General features: G+C 45.3%; 1 protein-coding gene across 1 annotated transcript in view; it reads right to left on the bottom strand.

The window, feature by feature from the left end:
* The window catches only part of triob (trio Rho guanine nucleotide exchange factor b), a 225,301-nt gene that overhangs the window by 189,880 nt on the left and 13,922 nt on the right, over positions 1 to 21,499 (bottom strand). Inside the window, exon 2 of the mRNA XM_056286980.1 lies at positions 11,526 to 11,579. Coding sequence (XP_056142955.1) covers positions 11,526 to 11,579 — 54 coding nt within the window. The remainder of the gene's footprint in view (positions 1 to 11,525; positions 11,580 to 21,499) is intronic.

Below are 21,499 nucleotides of genomic sequence, written 5' to 3' on the forward strand. Positions count from 1 at the left end.
TGATAAAACATGCAAAAGAAAAGAATAAAACAAATAAGATCACGTTTGATCTATCGTCTCCATAGCAATATCACAGACAGGTTGACTCCCTGCCCCTCTGACGTTCATCACATATGAGCCTAGCATTTAGCTAGTCCACATTAGCCTGCTAAAACAATAACTATGACTGCACTGTTTTTTGTCCCCCCCTCCATTTCTCCCCAGTTGTATCTGGCCAATTATCCCATTCTTCTGAGCCGTCCCAGTCGCTGCTCCACCCCCTCTGCTGATCCAGGGAGGACTGCAGACTACCACATGCCTCCTCCGATACATGTGGAATTGCCAGCCGCTTCTTTTCACCTGACAGTCAGGAGTTTCACCAGAGGGACGTAGCGTGTGGGAGGATCACGCTATTCCCCCCCAGTTCCCCCTCTCCCCCCGAACAGGAGCCCCGACCGACCAGAGGAGGCGCTAGTGCAGCGACCAGGGCACCTACCCACATCAGGCTTCCCACCCCCAGACACAGCCAATTGTGTCTGTAGGGATGCCCGACCAAGCCGGAGATAACATGGGGATTCGAACCGGTGATCCCTGTGTTGGTAGGCAACAGCATAGACCACTACGCTATCTGGATGCCCCTATGACTGCACTGTTACTGTCAGTGCCTAAACTGCACACCAACGATTGGAATAGCAATAAATTATTGTTTTAACGTTAACTGTTGTTGCTAATCAAAAGGATCTAAACTAGTTCTAGATCTAGTTTCTGTTTAGATTTTTTTTTTTATTTACAACTTTGGAGACTGCTCCCAAAGCACGCCTTAGCACTGATGTCAAATGGACTTTCTAAGTGTGAATAATAACCGGTGCAGTCAGACTGTAAAGAAGGACCGTTACTGGGAGCTCATATTGTACAACGGCTATACAGTCCACTGAGCACAAAGCCAACGTTTTATTTGTTTCTTCTTTTTCCTTTGTTGTTTTAGTGCATAATGAGAAGCCTGGCAGGCTAACTCTGTAATTCCAAACCAAACAGCCAGTGTAATGCCAGGTGCCAACCTCTGACCACTTGGGAAACGACTCTTTCCTCGTCTCCTTCCTTCCTTCCTCCATCCTCTTCAGCTCGGAGCTACTGTGAGCTCTTCCTATTGCTGTGAACGCCTCGCCTGACTCACTTTGTCGCCCTGCATCTGTTCACACCGCGGGACAGAAAAACTGATCCAGACCCAAACAGTCTGCACGGGCCTTAAGTCCTCGCCTCATATCTTTTGAGAGGGAGCACAAGAAAGAAGGAAAAGAACGAACAAAACAGAACAGTGACTCACTCATGTGGAAATGAACACATGAAGACAAAACCACATGTAAAATTATAGTATACACACACACACACACACACACACACACACACACACACACACACACACACACAGCAAAGTTTAGTCCTCCCCACCCTATAGTCTCTGTGGGGGCGAATACAAAATACAAATGCAATGAACTCCAAAGGAAACCACTTCTTCCTCTACTTAATATGTGTGTGTGTTTGTGCATGTGTGTGTGTGTGTGTGTGCAAGTTAACAGTCTGTGTGTGTGTGTGTGTGTGTGTGTGTGTGTGTGTGTGTGCGTGTGTGCAAGTTAACAGTCTTGTGTGTGTGTGTGCGTGTGTGCAAGTTAACAGTCTGTGTGTGTGTGTGTGTGTGTGTGTGTGTGTGTGTGTGTGTGTGTGTGTGTATGGACATGTGTGTGTGTGTGCATGTGTGCAAGTTAATAGTCTGTGTGTGTGTGTGTGTGTGTGTGTGTGTGTGTATGTGTGTGTGTGCATGTGGGTAAGTTAAGTGTGAGTGTGTGTGTGTGTGTGTGCATGTGGGTAAGTTAAGTGTGTGTATATGTTTGTGTGTGTGTGTGCATGTGCATGTGTGCGTGCATGTGGGTAAGTTAAGTGTGTGTGTGTGCATGTAAGTGTGTGTGTGTGTGTGTGTGTGTGTTTGCTGTCTGCCTGCAGTGCACATGGTTCACTTTCAAAGCCCAAATTCAATAGGAACCACAGAGCGTGCACGGGGGACGGGGGGATCACGTTCTGTGCACAATTAGACAGAAGAGGAAACATATGAGCAATGAAGCGAGGAGAGACAAGACAAAGGAGAGAGCAGCCGATTTACACAGGTCAACACCACTGCCTTCCTTTTTATCTGTTTTTCTCTCCCCGGTCCCTCCTCGCCTTCTAATTTCCTCTTGCTCTTTCAAATTAAATAAATACCGTGCAATCTAACAACATAAGTCCTGCAGAAAGCATGTTGTCCATGCACATACAAACACCCCGCGGGTTTCAGCTGACTCTCCCCAGTGAAGCCACTCTGAGTTAGCCGACAAATTAAAGTCAGCAACCAGGAAGTCCCTTACAGCCAGGGATGGGCAAGTTATTCATTTTTACTGTTTCTCATCTTATCGGGGTGAAATTCTGATAACATCATATCATCGTAAACAACTTCGTTGTCAACATTAGTGACAACTTCAATCTCTTATCCAACATTTCTCACCAAATTGATGGCCTTTGCACATCAAATCTGAATTATTTTGCCCAAAGAATTTGCACATGACCAAATAAATACGACCTCACTTTTTGTCAATGAAGTCCAAATGTCAACATTATATATATATATTTATTTATTTTATAGCTGTTGGACCATGATGACAGATTTAATAATTCATACTTGGCGTGCAGAGGCCCTAAGTCTGAAATACCCGAGGAAGTACTATCTGAAAACTAGTTTGGTTTGATTTTACACTCTGCATTACCAAATACTCCAATGCAATCACCTTCTGCTGGAGTCCTAAACATGGTATTTTTGCATATGTAATGAGATATCGCAATATATATATGAATTTAGCTCTCACTTGGTGCATCACAACCTGCAAGCCAAACCTCATTAACACAAACAGATCTAGGAATGTGAGGGAGAGCACATTTGGGTTACAGTCCAACTATTTACTGTCGACAAGTTTAGTCTGTGAAACCCCATGCAAAACGTTTTTCGGGGAACTTGTTAGTTTGTGGTGGAGTGTCTTCTCAAAAACACAGCCCTGCTCTAAACTTGTTTTCCCCTCCTATCAGAGAACAACTGCAACCGTGAGCATCTGCAAGTCAGGCTGGTTGGTGAGAAAAATAACCCTCGCTGTAGGAGCAGCTACAAATAAGTGACTATACAACGTACAGCACAGCTGATCTGAGAAATATTTGACTGTGAATACGACACTAAAAAAAACAAAAAAAAACAAATGCAGCATCTAAGGCTTTGTGTCTAGTCTTTGTGTATGGCCTTCTCAGCACAGTGTCTTAACGACCTGCCATTGTGAAACTCAAAGAAGAGCAGTGGATTGACGTTGCGCCTGCAGAATATTTCTCTGAGTGTGCTGCATCAGGTAGGCATGAGAGGAGCCCACACTCCTCATAAGCTCAAGTAAAAAAAAAAAAAACACACTTTCAAGATAGCAGAAAGAGGGTGTCTAGGTAGCGTAGCGGTCTATTCCGTTGCCTACCAACATGGCGATCTCCGGTTTGAATCCCCATTTTACCTTGGTCGGGCATCCCTACAGACACAATTGGCCATGTCTGCGGGTGGGAAGCCGGATGTGGGTATGTGTCCTGGTCACTACACTAGCACCTCCTCTGGTCAGTCAGGGCGCCTGTTCGGGCGGGAGGGGGAACTGGGGGGAATAGCGTGATCCTTCCACACGCTACGTCCCCCTGGTGAAACTCCTCACTGTCAGGTGAAAAGAAGCAGCCGGTGACTCCACATGTATCGGAGGAGGCATGTGGTAGTCTGCAGTCCTCCCCGGATCGGCAGAGGGGGTGGAGGAGTGACTGGGACGGCTCAGAAGAGTGGGGTAATTGGCCAAGAACAACTGGGGAGAAAAAGGGGAAAAAAATCCACAAAAAAAAAAGAAAAAAAGTGAAAGAAAGATGGAGAAGCTGATTGCATATGTTCAATTCTTCTATTTCCTTCGCTTCATATACAAAAAGGTGCAAAACGTTGCTCATAGTGCCCAAAAGCAAAAGTGAGTTGCGGTGAACTGAAAGTAAACGTTTCAGTCCTGAGACTCATCAATACTTCTGACTTTAGCCGTGTTCACACCCGGCATGCTTGGTGCGGTTTAAACAAACTCACGGGCAGTATGGGGGCAGTGGTTAGCGCTGTCACCTCACAGCAAGAAGATCCTGGGTTTGAACCCCGGGGTTGTCCAACCTTGGTAGTCATCCCAGGTCGCCCTCTGTGTGGAGTTTGCATGTTCTCCCCCATGTCTGCGGTGGGTTTTCTCCGGGTGCTCCGGTTTCCCCCACCATCAAACATAATAATAACAATTAAAAAAAAGACATACATGTTAGGGTTTATACTCCTGTCTGTGCCCCTGACCGAGGCATGGCAAGACGAACTGGAGTTGGTCCCCGGGTGCTGCACGGCGACTGTCCACTGCTCCTAGCTACACAGCTAGGGTGGGTTAAATGCAGAGCATGAATTTCCCCACGGGGATCAATAAAGTAATAAAAAAAAACTAAAAAAACTAAAAACTGGTGAATTTATCTGTTTATTCCGATTCATTTGGACTGGTGTGAACCATGTCACATGAACTCTGATGTGGACCAACCATCACACCGAGACCGCCTGAGAAAGATCAGTCTCTGTTCACTCCCACGTGAACCGAGGAGCGGTTCGTTTGTGGTGTAAATGGTGCAAAGTTAACAGTGGGAGTTTATGGGAAGGAGGAAATCCAACTCATCACCTGTCTATGTTTGCCCTCTTATCTGCAATGTCCACTCACTGTGATTTCATGTCTGATGAAGATCTGAACGACCGAAATGTCACAAGCATTTACTCAGATGAATACAATGAAGTCTACTGCGAGACACTGAAATTCGAGTGACTGAAAACTCAAAAGTTGAAATGACCCTATGATTGAAAACAGTCGATCAAAAACCTACCGTTAAAAGCTGAACAAGCACTGAGCCAATATGTCCTGCCTTACAAATGAACAGTTCATCATTTCTGATTAATTTGCAGCTCTGACACTGCGTATGATTTTGCTAATGTGTCAACAACAACAACAACAACAACAAGAACAGGTAACTGTGGGGGGAGGGAACAGGACAACACTACTCTCAAGAACACAAAAAGGCTACACATTGTTCTAACAAATGAATCCAGATAAAACTGCACGGGGGTGGCACGGTGGCGCAGTGGTTAGTGCGGTCGCCTCACAGCAAGAAGGTCCTGGGTTTGAGCCCCGAGGTTGTCCAGCCTTGGGGATCATCTCAAGTCAAGTTTATTTGTATAGCCCAAAATCACAAGGTCGTCCCGCAGGGCTTTACACTCAGTAAAATACACAACGATATCGTCCTCTGTGTGGTGTTTGCATGTTCTCCCCGTGTTTGTGTGGGTTTCCTCCAGGTGCTCCGGTTTCCTCCCACAGTCCAAAGACATGTAGGTCAGGTGAATCGGCTGTACTAAATTGTCCCTAGGTGTGAATGTGTGGGCCCTGTGATGGACTGGCGACTTGTCCAGGGTGTCTCCCAACCTGCTGCCCAATGACTGCTGGGATAGGCTCCAGCATCCCTGCAATCCTGAGTAGGCTAAGCGGTTTGGATAATGGATGGATGGATGGATACTATGTGTCAACAGGTTGTTTTTTTAGTCATCCAAAGGATGTCTAAAGCGTTCCATCTTGGTTCCCCCATGGAAATTCCAGTTATCAAAGATGACGGGATGACTAAAATTCGATCCATGCTTCCACGCCGTTGCCTGGATTCGTATGTTTCACTTTCTGTTAAGGATTCGAGGAGCCCCTTGTGTCTGCTGATTTTTAAAAAAAAAAAATTTCAGTATACATTATTAATCCCCGTGGGAAAATTCTTCTCTGCATTTAACCCACCCTAGTTGTGTAGCTAGGAGCAGTGGGCAGCCACCGTACAGCACCCGGGGACCAACTCCAGTTCGTCTTGCCATGCCTCGGTCAGGGGCATAGACGGGAGTATTAGCCCTAACAGGCATGTCTTGTTTGATCTGATCTGGGATCTTTGATGCATGAGGCAAACTAAAGGCAGGTTGTCTGAGGCACCCTGGGACATCGTCATGCACAGGGAGACTGCTGCCGGAGCCACAGGCCTCGCATTCAAACCCACACATCAACACTCCACTGTGATGAGACGCAGAGAGGGATCCCAGCAGGCTTCAGGTGATGCTTCCGGGAATGAGTCGTCTGTGGAAAATGTCCAGTTTGAGGGATTTCCTTCATTTATCGATCAATGAACAACTTACTAGCAACAATCATTTATTGAGATTTGGCACTAAACTTACTTTTACTGAACAGTAGAGAGGCCATTCATTTAGGGCCGCCATGATGCCCTGGCTTTCAACAAACAAACACAAGTAGGAAAACAACTAGTCACCAGGACAACACCGAAATATGTGTATTAATAATGTGGCTGAAGAAACGAAAAAAAAAAATCAGAACAGTGCATCCGAATCTAGCTCATGACCATGTGTTATTGCACTAAAATAACCTGGTTCAATAAGGAACTGTTACCACATGTACTGTATGTACTGCTTATGGATATTGGTACCAAGACAAAAACTACGGCACGGTATTCTGACTCAAATGTCCTTTTTTTTATGACAGAATACCGGGATATAAAACCCTCGTAGTAAAGATGTGCTGAGGGTGGATCAGCCAGCAGGAGGTGGACGTAGGCAGTCAGCCACATTTAATTTAAAATAATCTCACACACACACACACACACACACACACACACACACACACACACACACACACACGCCACACATACACATTTTTTTGTTTGGTTTTTGTTTTTTGCTTTGAGCCAGCACAGCGTACCATGTTTAGAAAGTGCCACGTCAGCTAGTGACTAATTGTGAAAAATAAATGAAGTCCTTGTTATTCTGATGGGAGTTTCCACACCTGCAATTTCATGGTGCAGAGAAACAGAACGCTGCAGGCCATTTGCTGAAGTGCCGTTGAATTCAGCGGGAAATGAATTGTGATATGACTGAGTACACCCTGGCAACAAATGACCAGAACAGCCTTTTTTAAAAGGGATAATGTGGAAAGCTTCTATGCCTCTTTGTTTGTACCCTGGGGAACACGGATACTGAACCACTAAGGTTAGTATCGAGAGCAGGTTTTGACTTCATTCACACATTTATTCATTCAGATAGTATGCAAGTTTAAAAAGCATTTATCAAAACGAATACAAATTAAATAAAAGCAAATTGTTTTGTCATTGTACGGTTATGATGGGCGTCTGGGTGGCGTAGCGGTCTATTACATTACCTACCAACACGGGGATCACCGGTTCGATTCCCCGTGTTACCTCCGGCTTGATCAGGCGTCCCTACAGACACCTTTGGCTGTGTCTGCGGGTGGGAAGCCGGATGTGGGTATGTGTCCTGGTCGCTGCACTAGCGCCTCCTCTGGTCCATCAGGGCGCCTGTTCGGCGGGGAAGGGGAACTGGGGGGGCGCGATCCTCCCACCCACTATGTCCCCCTGGCGAAACTCCTCACTGTAAGATGAAAAGAAGCAGCTGGCGACTCCACATGTATCGGAGGAGACATGGTAGTCTGCAGCCCCCCCGGATCGGCAGGGGGGGTGAAGCAGCGACCAGGACAGCTTGGCAAGTGGGGTAATTGGGTGGGTAAAATTGGGGAGAAAAGGGAGAACCCCCCCCCCCAAAAAAATAAAAATGAATGAAATAAAATAAAATAAAATAACAAATTAAATAATGAAATAAAAATGAACGAAAGAAAATGCACTTCATTTTGTCATTGTACAGCTATAATGAAATTAATTCTCTGCAGCTAACCCATCCTATTGAATAGGAGCAGCGGGCAGCTGCAGCACCCTTGTGCTGCAGCTGGAGTTGGTCACCGGAGCACCCGGATGAAACACATGCAGACACAGGGAGAACATGCCATCTCCACACAGAAAGGACCTGGGACGGCCTGGGGATTCAAACCCAGGACCTTCGAGGCGACAGTGCTAACCACTGGGCCACCATGATAGCATCAACATCAGAACTCCACACAGATGGAGTGGAATTGAACCCAGGACCCTCTTCTGTGAGGCGACAGTGCTAACCGCTAAGCCACCATGTCACCCACACTGCAATCAATCAAAAAGATTACGGGTCGCAGCAGGCCTTGTGCAGAGATGTGGTCGTTACTTCACATATCATGTTCCATTAGTCCCCATTCAAGAGCTATAGTGGGGGTAGGTTTTTTTACTATCCCAGACTTTCATGGTGAGATGGGCTGCTCAGATCTTCATTCTTGTGCTACCTTACTGGAGATGATCTAGTAATAAGTGTGTCCAGCCAAAACCGTGTTAGAAAAAAAAGGGCAGTGTTGCATCCTGCGAACGGAAAATCATCATCTCCTAAATCACTTGAACTGCAAATACCAATGCAAGTTACACCCGCGCACAATGGCATTTCTTCTCTCTTTGGAAACTAAGAAGTTTTACTGCAGTTACAACCATAGCGGCACTCTTGTATAATGGTGCCGATATGGTTTATTCCAGGGTGTGGTGACCTTCTCAGTGCTAGATTGGTGGCCTTTCAGTACAATACAAATTGGACAGGATAGGATATGAGTACGATAGGAGGAAAGAAAAACAGGAACCCAGTGGAGCGTATCTCAAGTCTCAGAGCACAACACCATCAAGCTTGCTCTGAAGAAAACTGTGGTTGATCTCTCTGCAGAGCAAACCCTTCTTCCCTCTGGATGCAGGCTCCTGATGCCCGAGGTCAATACTAAAGAGTGCCATCACCTTGTTCATACACCGAGGAACACACAGCTCTTAGACAAAAGTTTATTTTTCCCCCCATTTTCAACATTTGTCCATTTAAATGATTGCAAGTCTCACTGCTGTCTTCATATCATACAATCAGATTAGTAATGCCTGGCAATCAATGGATCCCCCCCCCTTTTTTTCTCCCCAGTTGTATCTGGCCAATTACCCCACTCTCTGAGCCATCCCGGTCACTGCTCCACCCCCTCTGCCAATCCAGGGAGGGCTGCAAACTATCACGTGCCTCCTCCCATACATGTGGATTCACCAGCCACCTCTTTTCACCTGACAGTGAGGAGTTCCACCAGGGGGATGTAGCATGTGGGAGGATCACGCTATTTCCCCCAGTTCCCCCTCCCCGCCGAACAGGCGCCCCCGACTGACCAGAGGAGATGCTAGTGCAGCGACCAGGGCTCATACCCACATCCAGCTTCCCACCCGCAGACACGGCCAATTGTGTCTGTAGGGACGCCCGACCAAGCCGGAGGTAGCACGGGGATTCGAACCGCCGATCCCCGTGTTGGATAGGCAATGTAATAGACTGCCGTGCCACCCGGACGCCCCCGATTAATGGATTTTTGATGTCTGCTCTTCCTGATGTGCTGCTGATTGTGTATGAGATAAATTCCATCTTCCATCTTTCATTGAATGAAAGCTTTCATTAATCCATTCATTCACTCATTCTTTAATTCACCCATTAAAGCATGTGCATCCTGGAGGCTCAGTGGGCTACCAAGCACACTAAATCTCTTTCCTATTCTTTTATGTAAACAGCAGCATTAGGAATATGCACTCTTTGCAAATGCATGTTAGTATTCCTTTGCACAGATACCCAAGCCTTTGAACCAAATTCAAAATGTAAAGGAAGAAAAAAAAACATCAACAATGCACTTTAGTCCTGGGAAGATTAGATTAAACCAACCACGCCCGTTTTCATTTGGTCTAATCCATCCAAATAGCATAATATAGGCCACTTATGAGCCCTGAGCGGGGCAGCATATTTTTAGTGTGTGTGTGCTGGGGGCAGTAGGGAAGTGAACCCGGAGCTCCTGGAAACTAGCCGATGCCTCTGAGAAGCAAGACCCAAATGGGATGAGGCTATGCAGGGTATAGCTTTAAACACAGCATTCCCCTTTACAGCCACATGAGACATGTGGCTTTCTCTCACATACGTAGTGATGTACACACTGCGGCATGTATGAGGTGCCGTTTCGGCCTTATATCAGGAAAGCTTGCACATACACTTTTACTTCACACATAAACTACATTTTCTCACACATAAGATATAAAAAAGTTCACACATACACTACTTTTACCTCGCACATAAACTACATTTTCTCACATAACATAAAAAAGTTCACACATACACTACTTTTACCTTGCACATGCATATGAAAAGCTTGCACATACACTACTTTTTCTCACAAAAAAGAGGTAGAACATAGGTAAAAATAGTGTGCGTGCAAGTTTTTTATATGTGCGAGCAAAAGCAGTGTATGTGAAAGCTTTTTATGTGTATGTGTGAGGAAAAAGCAGTGTATGTGCAAGCTTGCTATGTGTATGTGTGAGGAAAAAGTAGTGTATGTGCAAGCTTTTATGTATATGTGTGAGGAAAAAGCAGTGTATGTGCAAGCTTTTTATGTATGTGTGAGGAAAAAGCAGTGTATGTGCAAGCTTTTATGTGTATGTGTGAGGAAAAAGCAGTGTATGTGCAAGCTTTTTATGTATATGTGTGAGGAAAAAGCAGTGTATGTGAAAGCTTTTTATGTATGTGTGTGAGGAAAAAGCAGTGTATGTGCAAGCTTTTATGTATATGTGTGAGGAAAAAGCAGTGTATGTGCAAGCTTTTTATGTATATGTGTGAGGAAAAAGCAGTGTATGTGCAAGCTTTTATGTATATGTGTGAGGAAAAAGCAGTGTATGTGCAAGCTTTTTATGTATGTGTGAGGAAAAAGCAGTGTATGTGCAAGCTTTTTATATATGTGTGAGGAAAAAGCAGTGTATGTGCAAGCTTTTTATGTATGTGTAAGGAAAAACAGTGTATGTGCAAGCTTTTATGTGTATGTGTGAGGAAAAAGCAGTGTAGTGCAAGCTTTTTATGTATATGTGTGAGGAAAAAGCAGTGTATGCGCAAGCTTTTTATGTATGTGTGTGAGGAAAAAGCAGTGTATGTGCAAGCTTTTATGTATATGTGTGAGGAAAAAGCAGTGTAGTGCAAGCTTTTTATGTATATGTGTGAGGAAAAAGCAGTGTATGTGCAAGCTTTTTATGTATATGTGTGAGGAAAAAGCAGTGTATGTGCAAGCATTCTTGATATATGGCCTAAACAGCACCTCATACACACTCGCTCTCATCCATTTTTTAAACAACAGCAATGACGTTCAGCCTTTTCAACCAACACAGAACGCCAGAGTTCATGTCACTTATCCCGAGTCTTTTTCCCTCCAAAGCCGTTTTTCTAAATCCCCCGGCTCCCAATTACAAGTGGAAACACATTCGACATGAGACAAATTAGGACACTTTCAATCGTATCACAATCTGTAATTGCACTGCAGATAGAAAGACGGAGACATGCAGCGTGCTGCGACTGTACTGGTGACGGACAAACAACATGTTCACTTCCTTGCTCTGAAAGGACATCATCGCCCATTGACGTTCAGGAGACGCAGTCATGGGAGAGCAGCACATACCTGACATCTGGCCCGGGACGTCCAGTTTGGGTTCACATTTTGGAAGGGGGCAATCTAGAAAGAAAGGGAGAGAGACAAAAAAAAGAAAAGAAAAGGGAAAGGGTGTTAACAAAAAAAAAAACCCCAACAAAACAAAGAAGAAAGAGAAGTGAAAGAGGCTGTCCCTGAGCTTGCTAAGACCCTATCCCGGCCCTCTCTTGGTGTCTGCAGTGTTAGAAGTCAGAGCCTTGTGATTAGGGACCAAGGATGAGGATGAGAGAGAGAGCAGACGAGGAGCGGCTCGTTTGATCTGGGTATCCGGATAGTCCCTCAGATAAAACAACATCAGACTTGCGGCGGTCTTGTGGATGTGCGCACATGCGCGCGCGCACACACACACACACACACACACACACACACACACACACACACACACACACACACACACACACAGAGCCAGAACCCAAAGGAAAAGTTTGCTCGTTATTTTGACTGACATGTATCTTGTGCCAGTGACACATTTGGTACAAGTCCAAAAGACTGAAGTGACTTTCTTTCTGGGTCATTCCACATTTGGACACAGTAGTGGCACGAGACAACAGATGAGGAGAGAGAGAGGGAGCGAGCCAGGGCCAGTCCCAGCTTAACTCTGTTCTGGCTTTCCATAGCCTCCTTTGCCTGGCATATGCTGCTGCCTAGCAGGGATTACAGTAAGCGCCTGTTCACTGGCTGCATTTTTCCTTTTATAGAGAATGGCCTGAATAACGTCTACAGCCCGAACACAAACCATGGTCTCCAAATGCAAAACTTGCATGTATGCATGTGTGTGGCATTGAATTGTTGTCTGCACCTGAAGAGGGATTAGATGCATGTTGCATGATGCAAATTTGGTTGGTGGATGAATACAAAATTTTGACATGATCAGCCTGAAATATGGACAAGATAAGTTTCAAAGTCTTTGTAATGTGGGTAACCCACATGAATGTGGACTTGACTTGTTTGGTTCACAGGCCAGCTCCAAGCATATGTTGACCGTGAGGGATTAGATGACATGCAGCATGGCCTCAGAGAGGAAGGAGGACAGTGAAGGAGAGAGAGAGAGAGAGAGAGAGAGAGAGAGAGAGAGAGAGAGAGAGAGAGAGAGAGAGAGAGAGAGAGAGAGAGAGAGAGAGAGAGAGAGGATGGTCGCTTTCTATCAGAGTTGAAAGACACAAACCGCCCCCCACCCCCACACCCCATGTGAGACATGTGACAGGACTTTCACATGTAGCCAAGATTTTTTTTTTCCCACACTTCAATGAAGAATCAGCATGAGGAATTATAATTTCTGGGGTCAGCAGAATAATCTTTTTATGGCCTTGGCCATCAAAAGCAGAAACAGATTGGAGAAAGAGAAGACACTGTTGTGCAGAGCAATGGGCTTTGACTTGATGCCGTCTGCCCGAAACATCACCGCGATATCTCGGATCTCATTCACCCATGTGGATCTCTTGTGTGGGAAAAACTGACCAGGACTGGCTCCCTGTCCCACAACGGATCCAATTCAAATTCCTCCTCCTCACTCACAAAGCCCTCCATAACCAGGCCCCCTCCTACCTCATCGACCTTCTTCTCTACCATACACTATTCCCACAGCCTTCATTCCTCCGGTGCCAACCTCCTGTCTCCACCACACAGGACCAAGCACCTGACCTCCTGTCTCCACCTCACAGAACCATGCACCGGACCCCCTGTCTCCACCCCACAGAACAAGCATAGGACCTCCTGTCTCCGCTACACAGGACAGAGCACTGGACCTCCCGTCTCCACCACACAGGACCATGCACTGGGACTCCTGTCTCCACCACACAGGACCATGCACTAGGACTCCTGTCTCCACCACACAGGACCAAGCACCAGACCTGGGGCGACAGAGCCTTCTCCATAGCTGGCCCCTCCCCAAACACATCAGAGACTGTACCGATCTAGCCACGTTTACATCACTAATCACAACTCACCTCTTCAGAATTTGCTTTTAATGTGTGATTAAAATGGTGTGTTTCATGTTTTTGGCGGGTCACTTTTATGTTCATTTTAACTTATGTAAACCGTCTCTGAGTACTCTCAAAAGCACTCTATAAATAAAATGTATTGTTGTTATTATTATTACTATTATTCATGGCATTAACAGTGACTTCTACATTGCCGCCAAAAAGCGCCACAATGCAGCAGCAAATGATAAATGCAAAGACTACGGGGTAAATACTATGTACTTCTGAGAGCCTTTTCAGTGGGATGGGATACAGGTTTTACCCTCATACCATTTCGTCCAGAGCAAGAGAGGCCAGGCGGAGGTTTAGCTCGTCTAAGCCTAAGGAGTGCTGGCTTGGCACTGTTTGCACGACAGGGATCAGAACATGTTGCTGTCTTCAAAGGGAAAGGGGGATGTAAGTGTGTGTGTGTGTGTGTGTGTGTGTGTGTGTGTGTGTGTGTGTGTGTGTGTGTGTTAAGTTTCTGTTAGACAGACTGAGCACAGCTGCTGACAGAAGCATAAGGCTTATGTACTCGTGTGTACATTTGCACTCATACACACAAACACCCATCGACGGCCTGCAACGATTTGATTTTACCCAAACTTAAGTCTCTGTCATGTATGTCTGGGTAGTATTTCAATATTATCATTTATCGTTTCTCAATGGAATTGTATTGGGATACATTTTGGACATTGCCATATCATGATAATCACTCTTTGTTGTCTAATGATAACAACAATCTGTTACCTACAATTCCTCACCGAATGACATCTAATATATTTGAATTGAGGGATGTTGTTTGAAAACTAGTTTAGGTTTGATGTGATACTTTACATTACCAAACAGTTCATGTAAACAGTTCGAACTGTTCGGTAATGTAAACGTGAGTTCGTGAAATGGCGGCGCAAACTCACGTTTGCAGCGGCCTCCCCCAGTTCAGATTACACAGTGTCTTTATCCATATCTACGTCTGAGTTTGTGTCATCGTGTGAAGAATTATGTCTGTGATCGTCGATTTCGTTTGATGGCTGGGAGAGCTTGGTCTGCAGCTTCCTGTGGGCCGAGAGACCACGGCCCTGCCTGGAGCTGCGCCCGAAGAAGAAACACGGAGGGCGGTCTGACAGGACGTGGAAGTGGGGATGCAGGGCAGGCTAAGCTAGCTGCTAGCCCATGCAGACCGGCGGTTCCGACTGGCTGGCGTTCGTTCTCTGGACAGATATTTTTGGACAATGTTGCAGATTTACTAAATGGATTGTGTTGTTGACGGTTTGTGTGTTGTTTTTTTTCTCCGTTTTTGTTGGTGTCGTTTTCTTTTGGATGTGTTTTGTTGTCTTTTGTGTTGCACTGCTGTGGGCTGGGAGAAACGAAATTTCGTCTCTTGTGTATGAAAGTACATGACTGAGATGGCAATAAATTGTTTCTGATTCTGATTTCTGATCACGACGAACCCTCAGCTTGGCTCTTACATATGGTATGTTTGCATTTGCAAAGCAAAAAAAAAAAAAAAAACCAAAAACATGTCAATTCAGAAAAGCGCATAGGAGACCTTTTGTCCGTCTCTTTTTTTTTTAATCTCTGTAACAATCCAAAAAGAGCAAGGGAACCTTAAAAAATGTTCCAAAACATTTCTAGTAAACCTTATAAAAACCATAAATAAAATAACAGATAGGTAGAAAGACAATCAGGCCTTTAAAGGTCCAATCCTCAAGGAAGTCCTTTGTGGAAAAGTCTACCTTGATGAGAGACTGAAGCTTGGGTAAAAAAGCAGCTCCTAACATGAAATGAAAAAAAATCCTTCCCTTTTTTTTAACTACCCGTTTTGATTTTCTCCAGAGCAAGGTTTATAATGGCAAACTCCATCCTTAATGAGCAAGAACACATGATACGTCCCAAAAGATGCCTTATCTTCCTCTATGATGAGCTGATGATACGTTTTCTTATATCCCTCTGGAGGTTTCACTAAAGCCCTGGTGAGGAGGATCCTCTTTTGCGGAACATGGATGAAATTGAGGTTTCCATTTTTCTCACAGACCATCAAAAACTGTCCCTCCAGACAAATATTCACGACATCCACAGTAGTTTAGAAGTTAAGGTGCAGCAAGGTGGTCTGAATGCTCTGGCCAACCAGGATGACTGTTCTGTCAGCTGCAACGATGCTCCAATTTGATCCACATGAAGAGGGGATGGGGTTCGGACTGCACCTTGTCAGCGTCAGCAGTAGACATTTTGACCAATGTATCCACTTGATACAAGCCACAACCAGTTTCCTCCATCGACACGTCGCAAAAAGGAACAAAGCTTGTGTCCTCGTTTGTTAAAAGTTCGATGTCACTCCACATCGTCGCTCCGTGCAGCTAGATAGAAAGAAATAATATGATTGCCGTCAATCGCAAAAAAAAAAGCTTATGGTTAAAAGAATGAAGTAAGCATCTTCGATGCTTGACGTAGTTAGCATTGGCATAGCGCGCTAACATCTATCAGGAAGTTGGGCGCGCTGCCTTAAAATGCCATCCCAAATAACGCATCTCCGGCTTATAAGCGGGTTGCTAATAACTGAACACTGACAAGTTCTGATTCATATCTGGTCAACGATTACTCACCCGTCGAAAGAAAGCAGCGAATTGGCGAGATCGTATAAAAAGAAAGACAAACATGCCTTTTTAGACCTTCTTTTACCGTAATTGAGTATTAATTCCCAGTAACGAACAACTGACCCGCCTTCGTTTTAGAATTTGGCGGGTTGTGATGGTCCGTTGCGTTGGGTCCGCAGGGCGGAACTTCCTTTTTCTGTCCATGTGAGGCGCAAACCTTTCATGCGTAGTAACGCATACACAGGCTGTATCGGGGTTGGCGTCGGTGACAGCATCCAACGAAAACTGCCCATGTTGAGCAGCAGATTAATTCAGTTTCTGTTGGCACTGGAGGGCAATTTCAGCAAAGACACCACCAGTTGCTGTTTGCTCTCGGCAGCTGAGGTGGTCCCCACCGGCCATATCCTCTGCTCGGCTAATGCAGCAGCAGCAGCAGCAGCCTTGGCCTCCCTCCGCTGCATTTCTTCGGTCGTATACTCTGGCTCAAGCAACTACGGTTGAATATCCGAGTCAGCCGAGACACTGTGAAAGGTATCCTCATCCACATGATCCTCTGCACTCACATTTTGGGACGCCATTTTCACCGTTGGAACCGTAGCTAGTTTGCAAGCTGAACTTGCCTGTAGTTCTTCCTCGTCACCAACTACGTCACTGACGCGTCAAATTATGACACTGTAAGAAAAACAGATTTTGCAACTACGTGCCAGGGACACAGAGAAGTTTGACAACGATTGCAGACGTTTTTCACACTATATCCCAAATGTTGATAGATAGGGATAAGGTTGAAAATCGGCGAAGTGGTCCTTGAAGGGCGAGTGAATTAATGTAGTCAATGGGGGGGAGGGTGTGTGTGTGTGTGTGTGTGTGTGTGTGTGTGTGTGTGTGTGTGTGTGTGTGTGTGTGTGTGTTTATCTCACTGTGAAACAAAGCACGGTTAAGTGCAGTGCTGAATGATGTTGAAAAAAAATCAACATTGCAATATCTTTGTTTTTCTATGATATGTATTTAAATATTAAATCATATTGTTGTCATGTTCTAGAATATTTTTCTTCAAGAGCAGTCATGAAAGTGGACCTTGATAGATTTTGTTTTCCATCAAACAATTAGAGTTTTAGCCCAACATGACTGATGGGACCAATTTGTCTTAGTCAGCATCCCTTGTAATTGGATCACTGCATACGTATAGTGCGATGTTGGTTTTGAAACAATATGTTGTTTAGTCCAAGTTAAGTAGAAGATATCTCACTTATCAAATATAACCTTGCAAACAATGCTGCAAAAGACAAGATCACAGTTTGATGAGAACCACAAGCCCCAGCATGAGGTAACGGTGTTAGGTTGCAGGTAGAGGGGCTGAAGGAGGGAATGAAAGTGGAGGGAGGGGAAAAAAGGGAGGCTGAGTAGGAGTCTGCAGTTGACTGATACAGTGGCTTCTCTCTTATCAGATGAGGGCTTTGCAGGAGACATACAGACCAGCCCAAAACCTATTTTTATGACCTGCAATCCTTCTATCTCCCCATCCCCCCTCTTCCTTGCTTCCAGGGCCCTGGGCGACGTGGGTGGGAGGCGGTGATTTATACCTCCGTGTGTGTGTGTGTGTGTGTGTGTGTGTGTGTGTGTGTGTGTGTGTGTATGTGTGTGTGCGTGCATGTGATATGTGTGTGTGAGGTGTGTGAGTCAGCGAGAGCAGGAAAGAGAGAGAGAGTGAAGGGTAATGAAGCCGTCCCTCGGGCTACACTATTCTACAGATGCATTACCGGCCAATTGGAATTCCTGCTTATTGACATCAGGCTACCAGCCAATAATCTCAGCCTCTATGGTGGTGTCTTCAACTGATTCAGATCATACCTGCTGGAAAAGGACGAGTATGTGTGTGTGTGGTCATATTCCTCATCGTCCTTACTTCCCCATTAATATCAGATCTTATTCCTGCCGCCAGGTCAACATGTGCTTACAGATGCCAGCTAACGAGACATGTTCCCACTACCTTCATAGTATAGATGTACATGAAATCCTCCCTGTTTCCCCCATTATGGTTTATGCTCTTTTGTCATATGTGTATTCTTTGTTGTTTTCTTTTTCATTTGGTTTAATTTTTAGGAAGAATCTTGAAATGTCTATGTTAATGAAAAGTATACCATACCGAATACATTTTTATATTATATATATATATATATATATATATGCCATAGCAAGAATGAAGAAACACATGTAAAAGGGGCCATATCCACAACAGACCCTTCTTCCTTTCGTTCTTTTTGTTTCCTTGTTACGTATTTAATTTCTAGTAACATTTTGCTAAAATTGAGGATAAAAAAATCAAGGTGTTCATGATTCAAAAGGGAACAGAGCTGAGAAGGGAGCAGAGCAATAAAACAGGACATTTCCAATTATGCACGAGCCTTCTGTCAAGTTTTCATTATCACAAGTCTTGTGTGAAAACTGAAGGCCAAAAGTACATATTAAAAAAAATTTTGGGTTCCAGTCTAGTCTAGCTACGCTGTGGAGCCAAAACATTATGACCACTCACAGGTGAACCCAATAACGTTGATCATCTCCAAACAGGACATATGTCAAGGTCTGGGTAGATTAAATGGTAAGCCAACAATCAGTTCTGCTAGGCAATGTGTTGGATGCAGGAGAAATGGGCAGGAGTAAAGACCTGAGCGACATGCAACTTTGACAAGAGCCAAACTGTTCCGGCCAGACAACTGGGTCAGAGCATCTCTGAAATGGTAAGGCTTGTGGGGTGCTCCCAGTCAGCAGTGGTGATTATCTACCGACAGTGATCCGAGGAGGGACAAACCACAAACAGGGTTTTGGGTGTCCAAGGCTCATCAATGCATGAGGACAATGAAGGCTATCCCGTCTGGTCTGAACTGACAGAAGGTCTACTGTTGTACAAGTCACAAAAGATTTTAATGATGTTTACAGGAGGAATGTGTCACAACATAGTGCGTTGCACCCTGCTGAGTATGGGGCTACATGGCCATAGACTGGTCAGAGTGCCCATGATGACCCCTGTCCACCACTGAAAGCACCTAAAACGAGCAGGCGAGCATTGGAACTGGACCTTGGAAAAGTGGAGGAAGGTCACCTGGTCCAATGAGTCTCGTTTTCTTTTCGATCGTGTGGATGGCCATGTATGTGTTGGCCATTTATCTGGGGAAGGGATGGCATCAGGATGCACTGTGCAGAGAGGACAAGCAGGTGGAGGGAATGTGGTGCTCTTGGCAATGTCCTGCTGGGAAACCCTGGGTCTGGCCATTCATGTGGCCGTCAATTTGACACGTGCCACCTACCTAACATCATTGCCAGACCAGGTACACCCTTCATGGCAATGGTATGCCCTGGTGGCAGTGGCCTCTTTCAGCAGGATAATGCACACTGCACACATTGTTCAGAAATGGTTTGAGGAACATGATGAAGTGTTCAAGGTGTTGCCCTGGCCTCCAAATTCTCCAGATCTCAATCCGATTGAACATCTGTTGGATGTGCTGGACCAAGAAGTCCGATCCACGAAGGCTCCACCTCACAACTTGAAGGACTTGAAGGAACTGCTGCTAACGTCTTGGTGCCAGATACCACAGGACACCTTCAAGGGTCTTGTGCCTCCGCGGGTCAGAGCTGTTTTGGTGGCACACAGAGGACCAACAGCATATTAGGCAGGTGGTCTTAATGTTTTGGTTCATCAGTACAAGTGCAGTGCCACTGCTAAGAAATGACCATACAAGGCTTTATGTGACATTTTGCAACAGTCAATAACTTGGTATAATGTGTGTGTGTGTGTGGGGGGGGGGTTGGGTTGCACATCTGTGCAGTGGTTAGCACAGTTGCCTCACAGCAAGAAAGTCCTGGGTTCGAGCCTCGGGGTTGTCCAACCTTGGGGGTCGTCCAACCTTGGGGGGTCATCCCGGGTCGTTCTCTATGTGACGTTTGCATGTTCTCCCTGTGTCTGCATGGGTTTCCTCCGGGTTCTCCGGTTTCATCCCACAGTCCAAAGACGTAGGTCAGGTGAATCAGCTGTACTAAATTGTCCCTAGGTATGAATGTGTGTGTATGTGTGTGATGGCCTGGCGGCCTGTCCAGGTTGTCTCCCTGCCTGCCGCCCAATAACTGCTGGGATAGGCTCCAGCATCCCCGCGACCCTGAGAGCAGGATATGCGGTTCGAATGATGGATGGCTAATGGAATGTTTTTTTGGGGTTTTTTTATGGCTCCTCAAAGGGTGTCCAGGCTCTGAAAAGGTCAGGAGACACCGGTGAGATTGATCAGCTCTGTTTGGCTTTTGTAAAACAGGTAATTGCCTTGCACTGCTACCTTTGTAATTGTCTGCTTCATAAAATTCTCACCAATAAACACTTGTGAGAGAGTTACAATAAACCGTGCACCTTGGAAGCATTACCACAAGCCTTTGTTTGTCAAAGTCGCTTTAACCACATGCTAAACTGTCGCTTATCTGGGCCAACAAACCTTATATAATCTATCCAGAAATATCTCTGTCCCCCTACACCGTCTACTCCTCTTACCATTTGTACCGTCTCAAAGAAAATGTGACTTGTTTTTCCTGTTTTCCCTCTTTCCATAAGTCCTCCTATATTGCAAGTGAAACAGGGAAGAGAGATAGTCAACTGTGCACACAGTCCTAACAATTTTAACAGTGTGGGCATTGCCCATGTGGCTTAGAGTTTTTAACTCTGACCAACTGCCAATTAGAGCCCGTGGATGTAAGAGCAAGACATTAACCTCATAGAGCGGACTAGAGCAGGTTTTGCAGGGTGCACTCCACCCAATCCACAGCTCTATAATTTGGAAGGTGACTCTAGTTTTTTCCTCTGTGAATGTCATATCCTCACTCTTTCTCTCTCTCTCTGTCTCTCTAGATCTCCATCTCGCTGTTTGTCTCTCTCTCTCTCTCTCTCTCTCTGTCTGTCTCTCTCCATCTCTCTCTGTCTCTCGCTCTGTCTTTCTCTCTCTCTGTCTGTCTCTAGATCTCTGTCTCTCTTTGTCTCTCTCTCAAATTCAAATTCAAATAACTTTATTGGCATGAACAAAAATATGTTGTTGCTAAAGCAGTTTGCAGAAGATTAAAACATTGCATCACATATTAAATACACATCTCTCTCTCTGTCTGTAGATCTGTCTCTCTCTCTGTCTCTCTTTCTCTGTCTTTCTCTCTTTCTCTCTCTCTGTCTCTCTCTCACTCTTTCTCTCTCTCGCTCTCGCTCTCGCTCTCTCTCTCTCTCTCTCTCTCTCTCTCTCTCTCTCTCTGGGTTAGAGCCTTCTGTTTCTTTACCTCTCCTTCCCTATTCCTTTGTCCACACCTGACTGCTGTCCCTAGCAGGCAATAAGAAACACACATACAGCAGAGCCCTAATTTCGGTTTCCACTTC

This window comes from Lampris incognitus, chromosome 9, assembly GCF_029633865.1.
Source record: "Lampris incognitus isolate fLamInc1 chromosome 9, fLamInc1.hap2, whole genome shotgun sequence".
NCBI classification, from domain to species: Eukaryota; Metazoa; Chordata; class Actinopteri; order Lampriformes; family Lampridae; genus Lampris; species Lampris incognitus.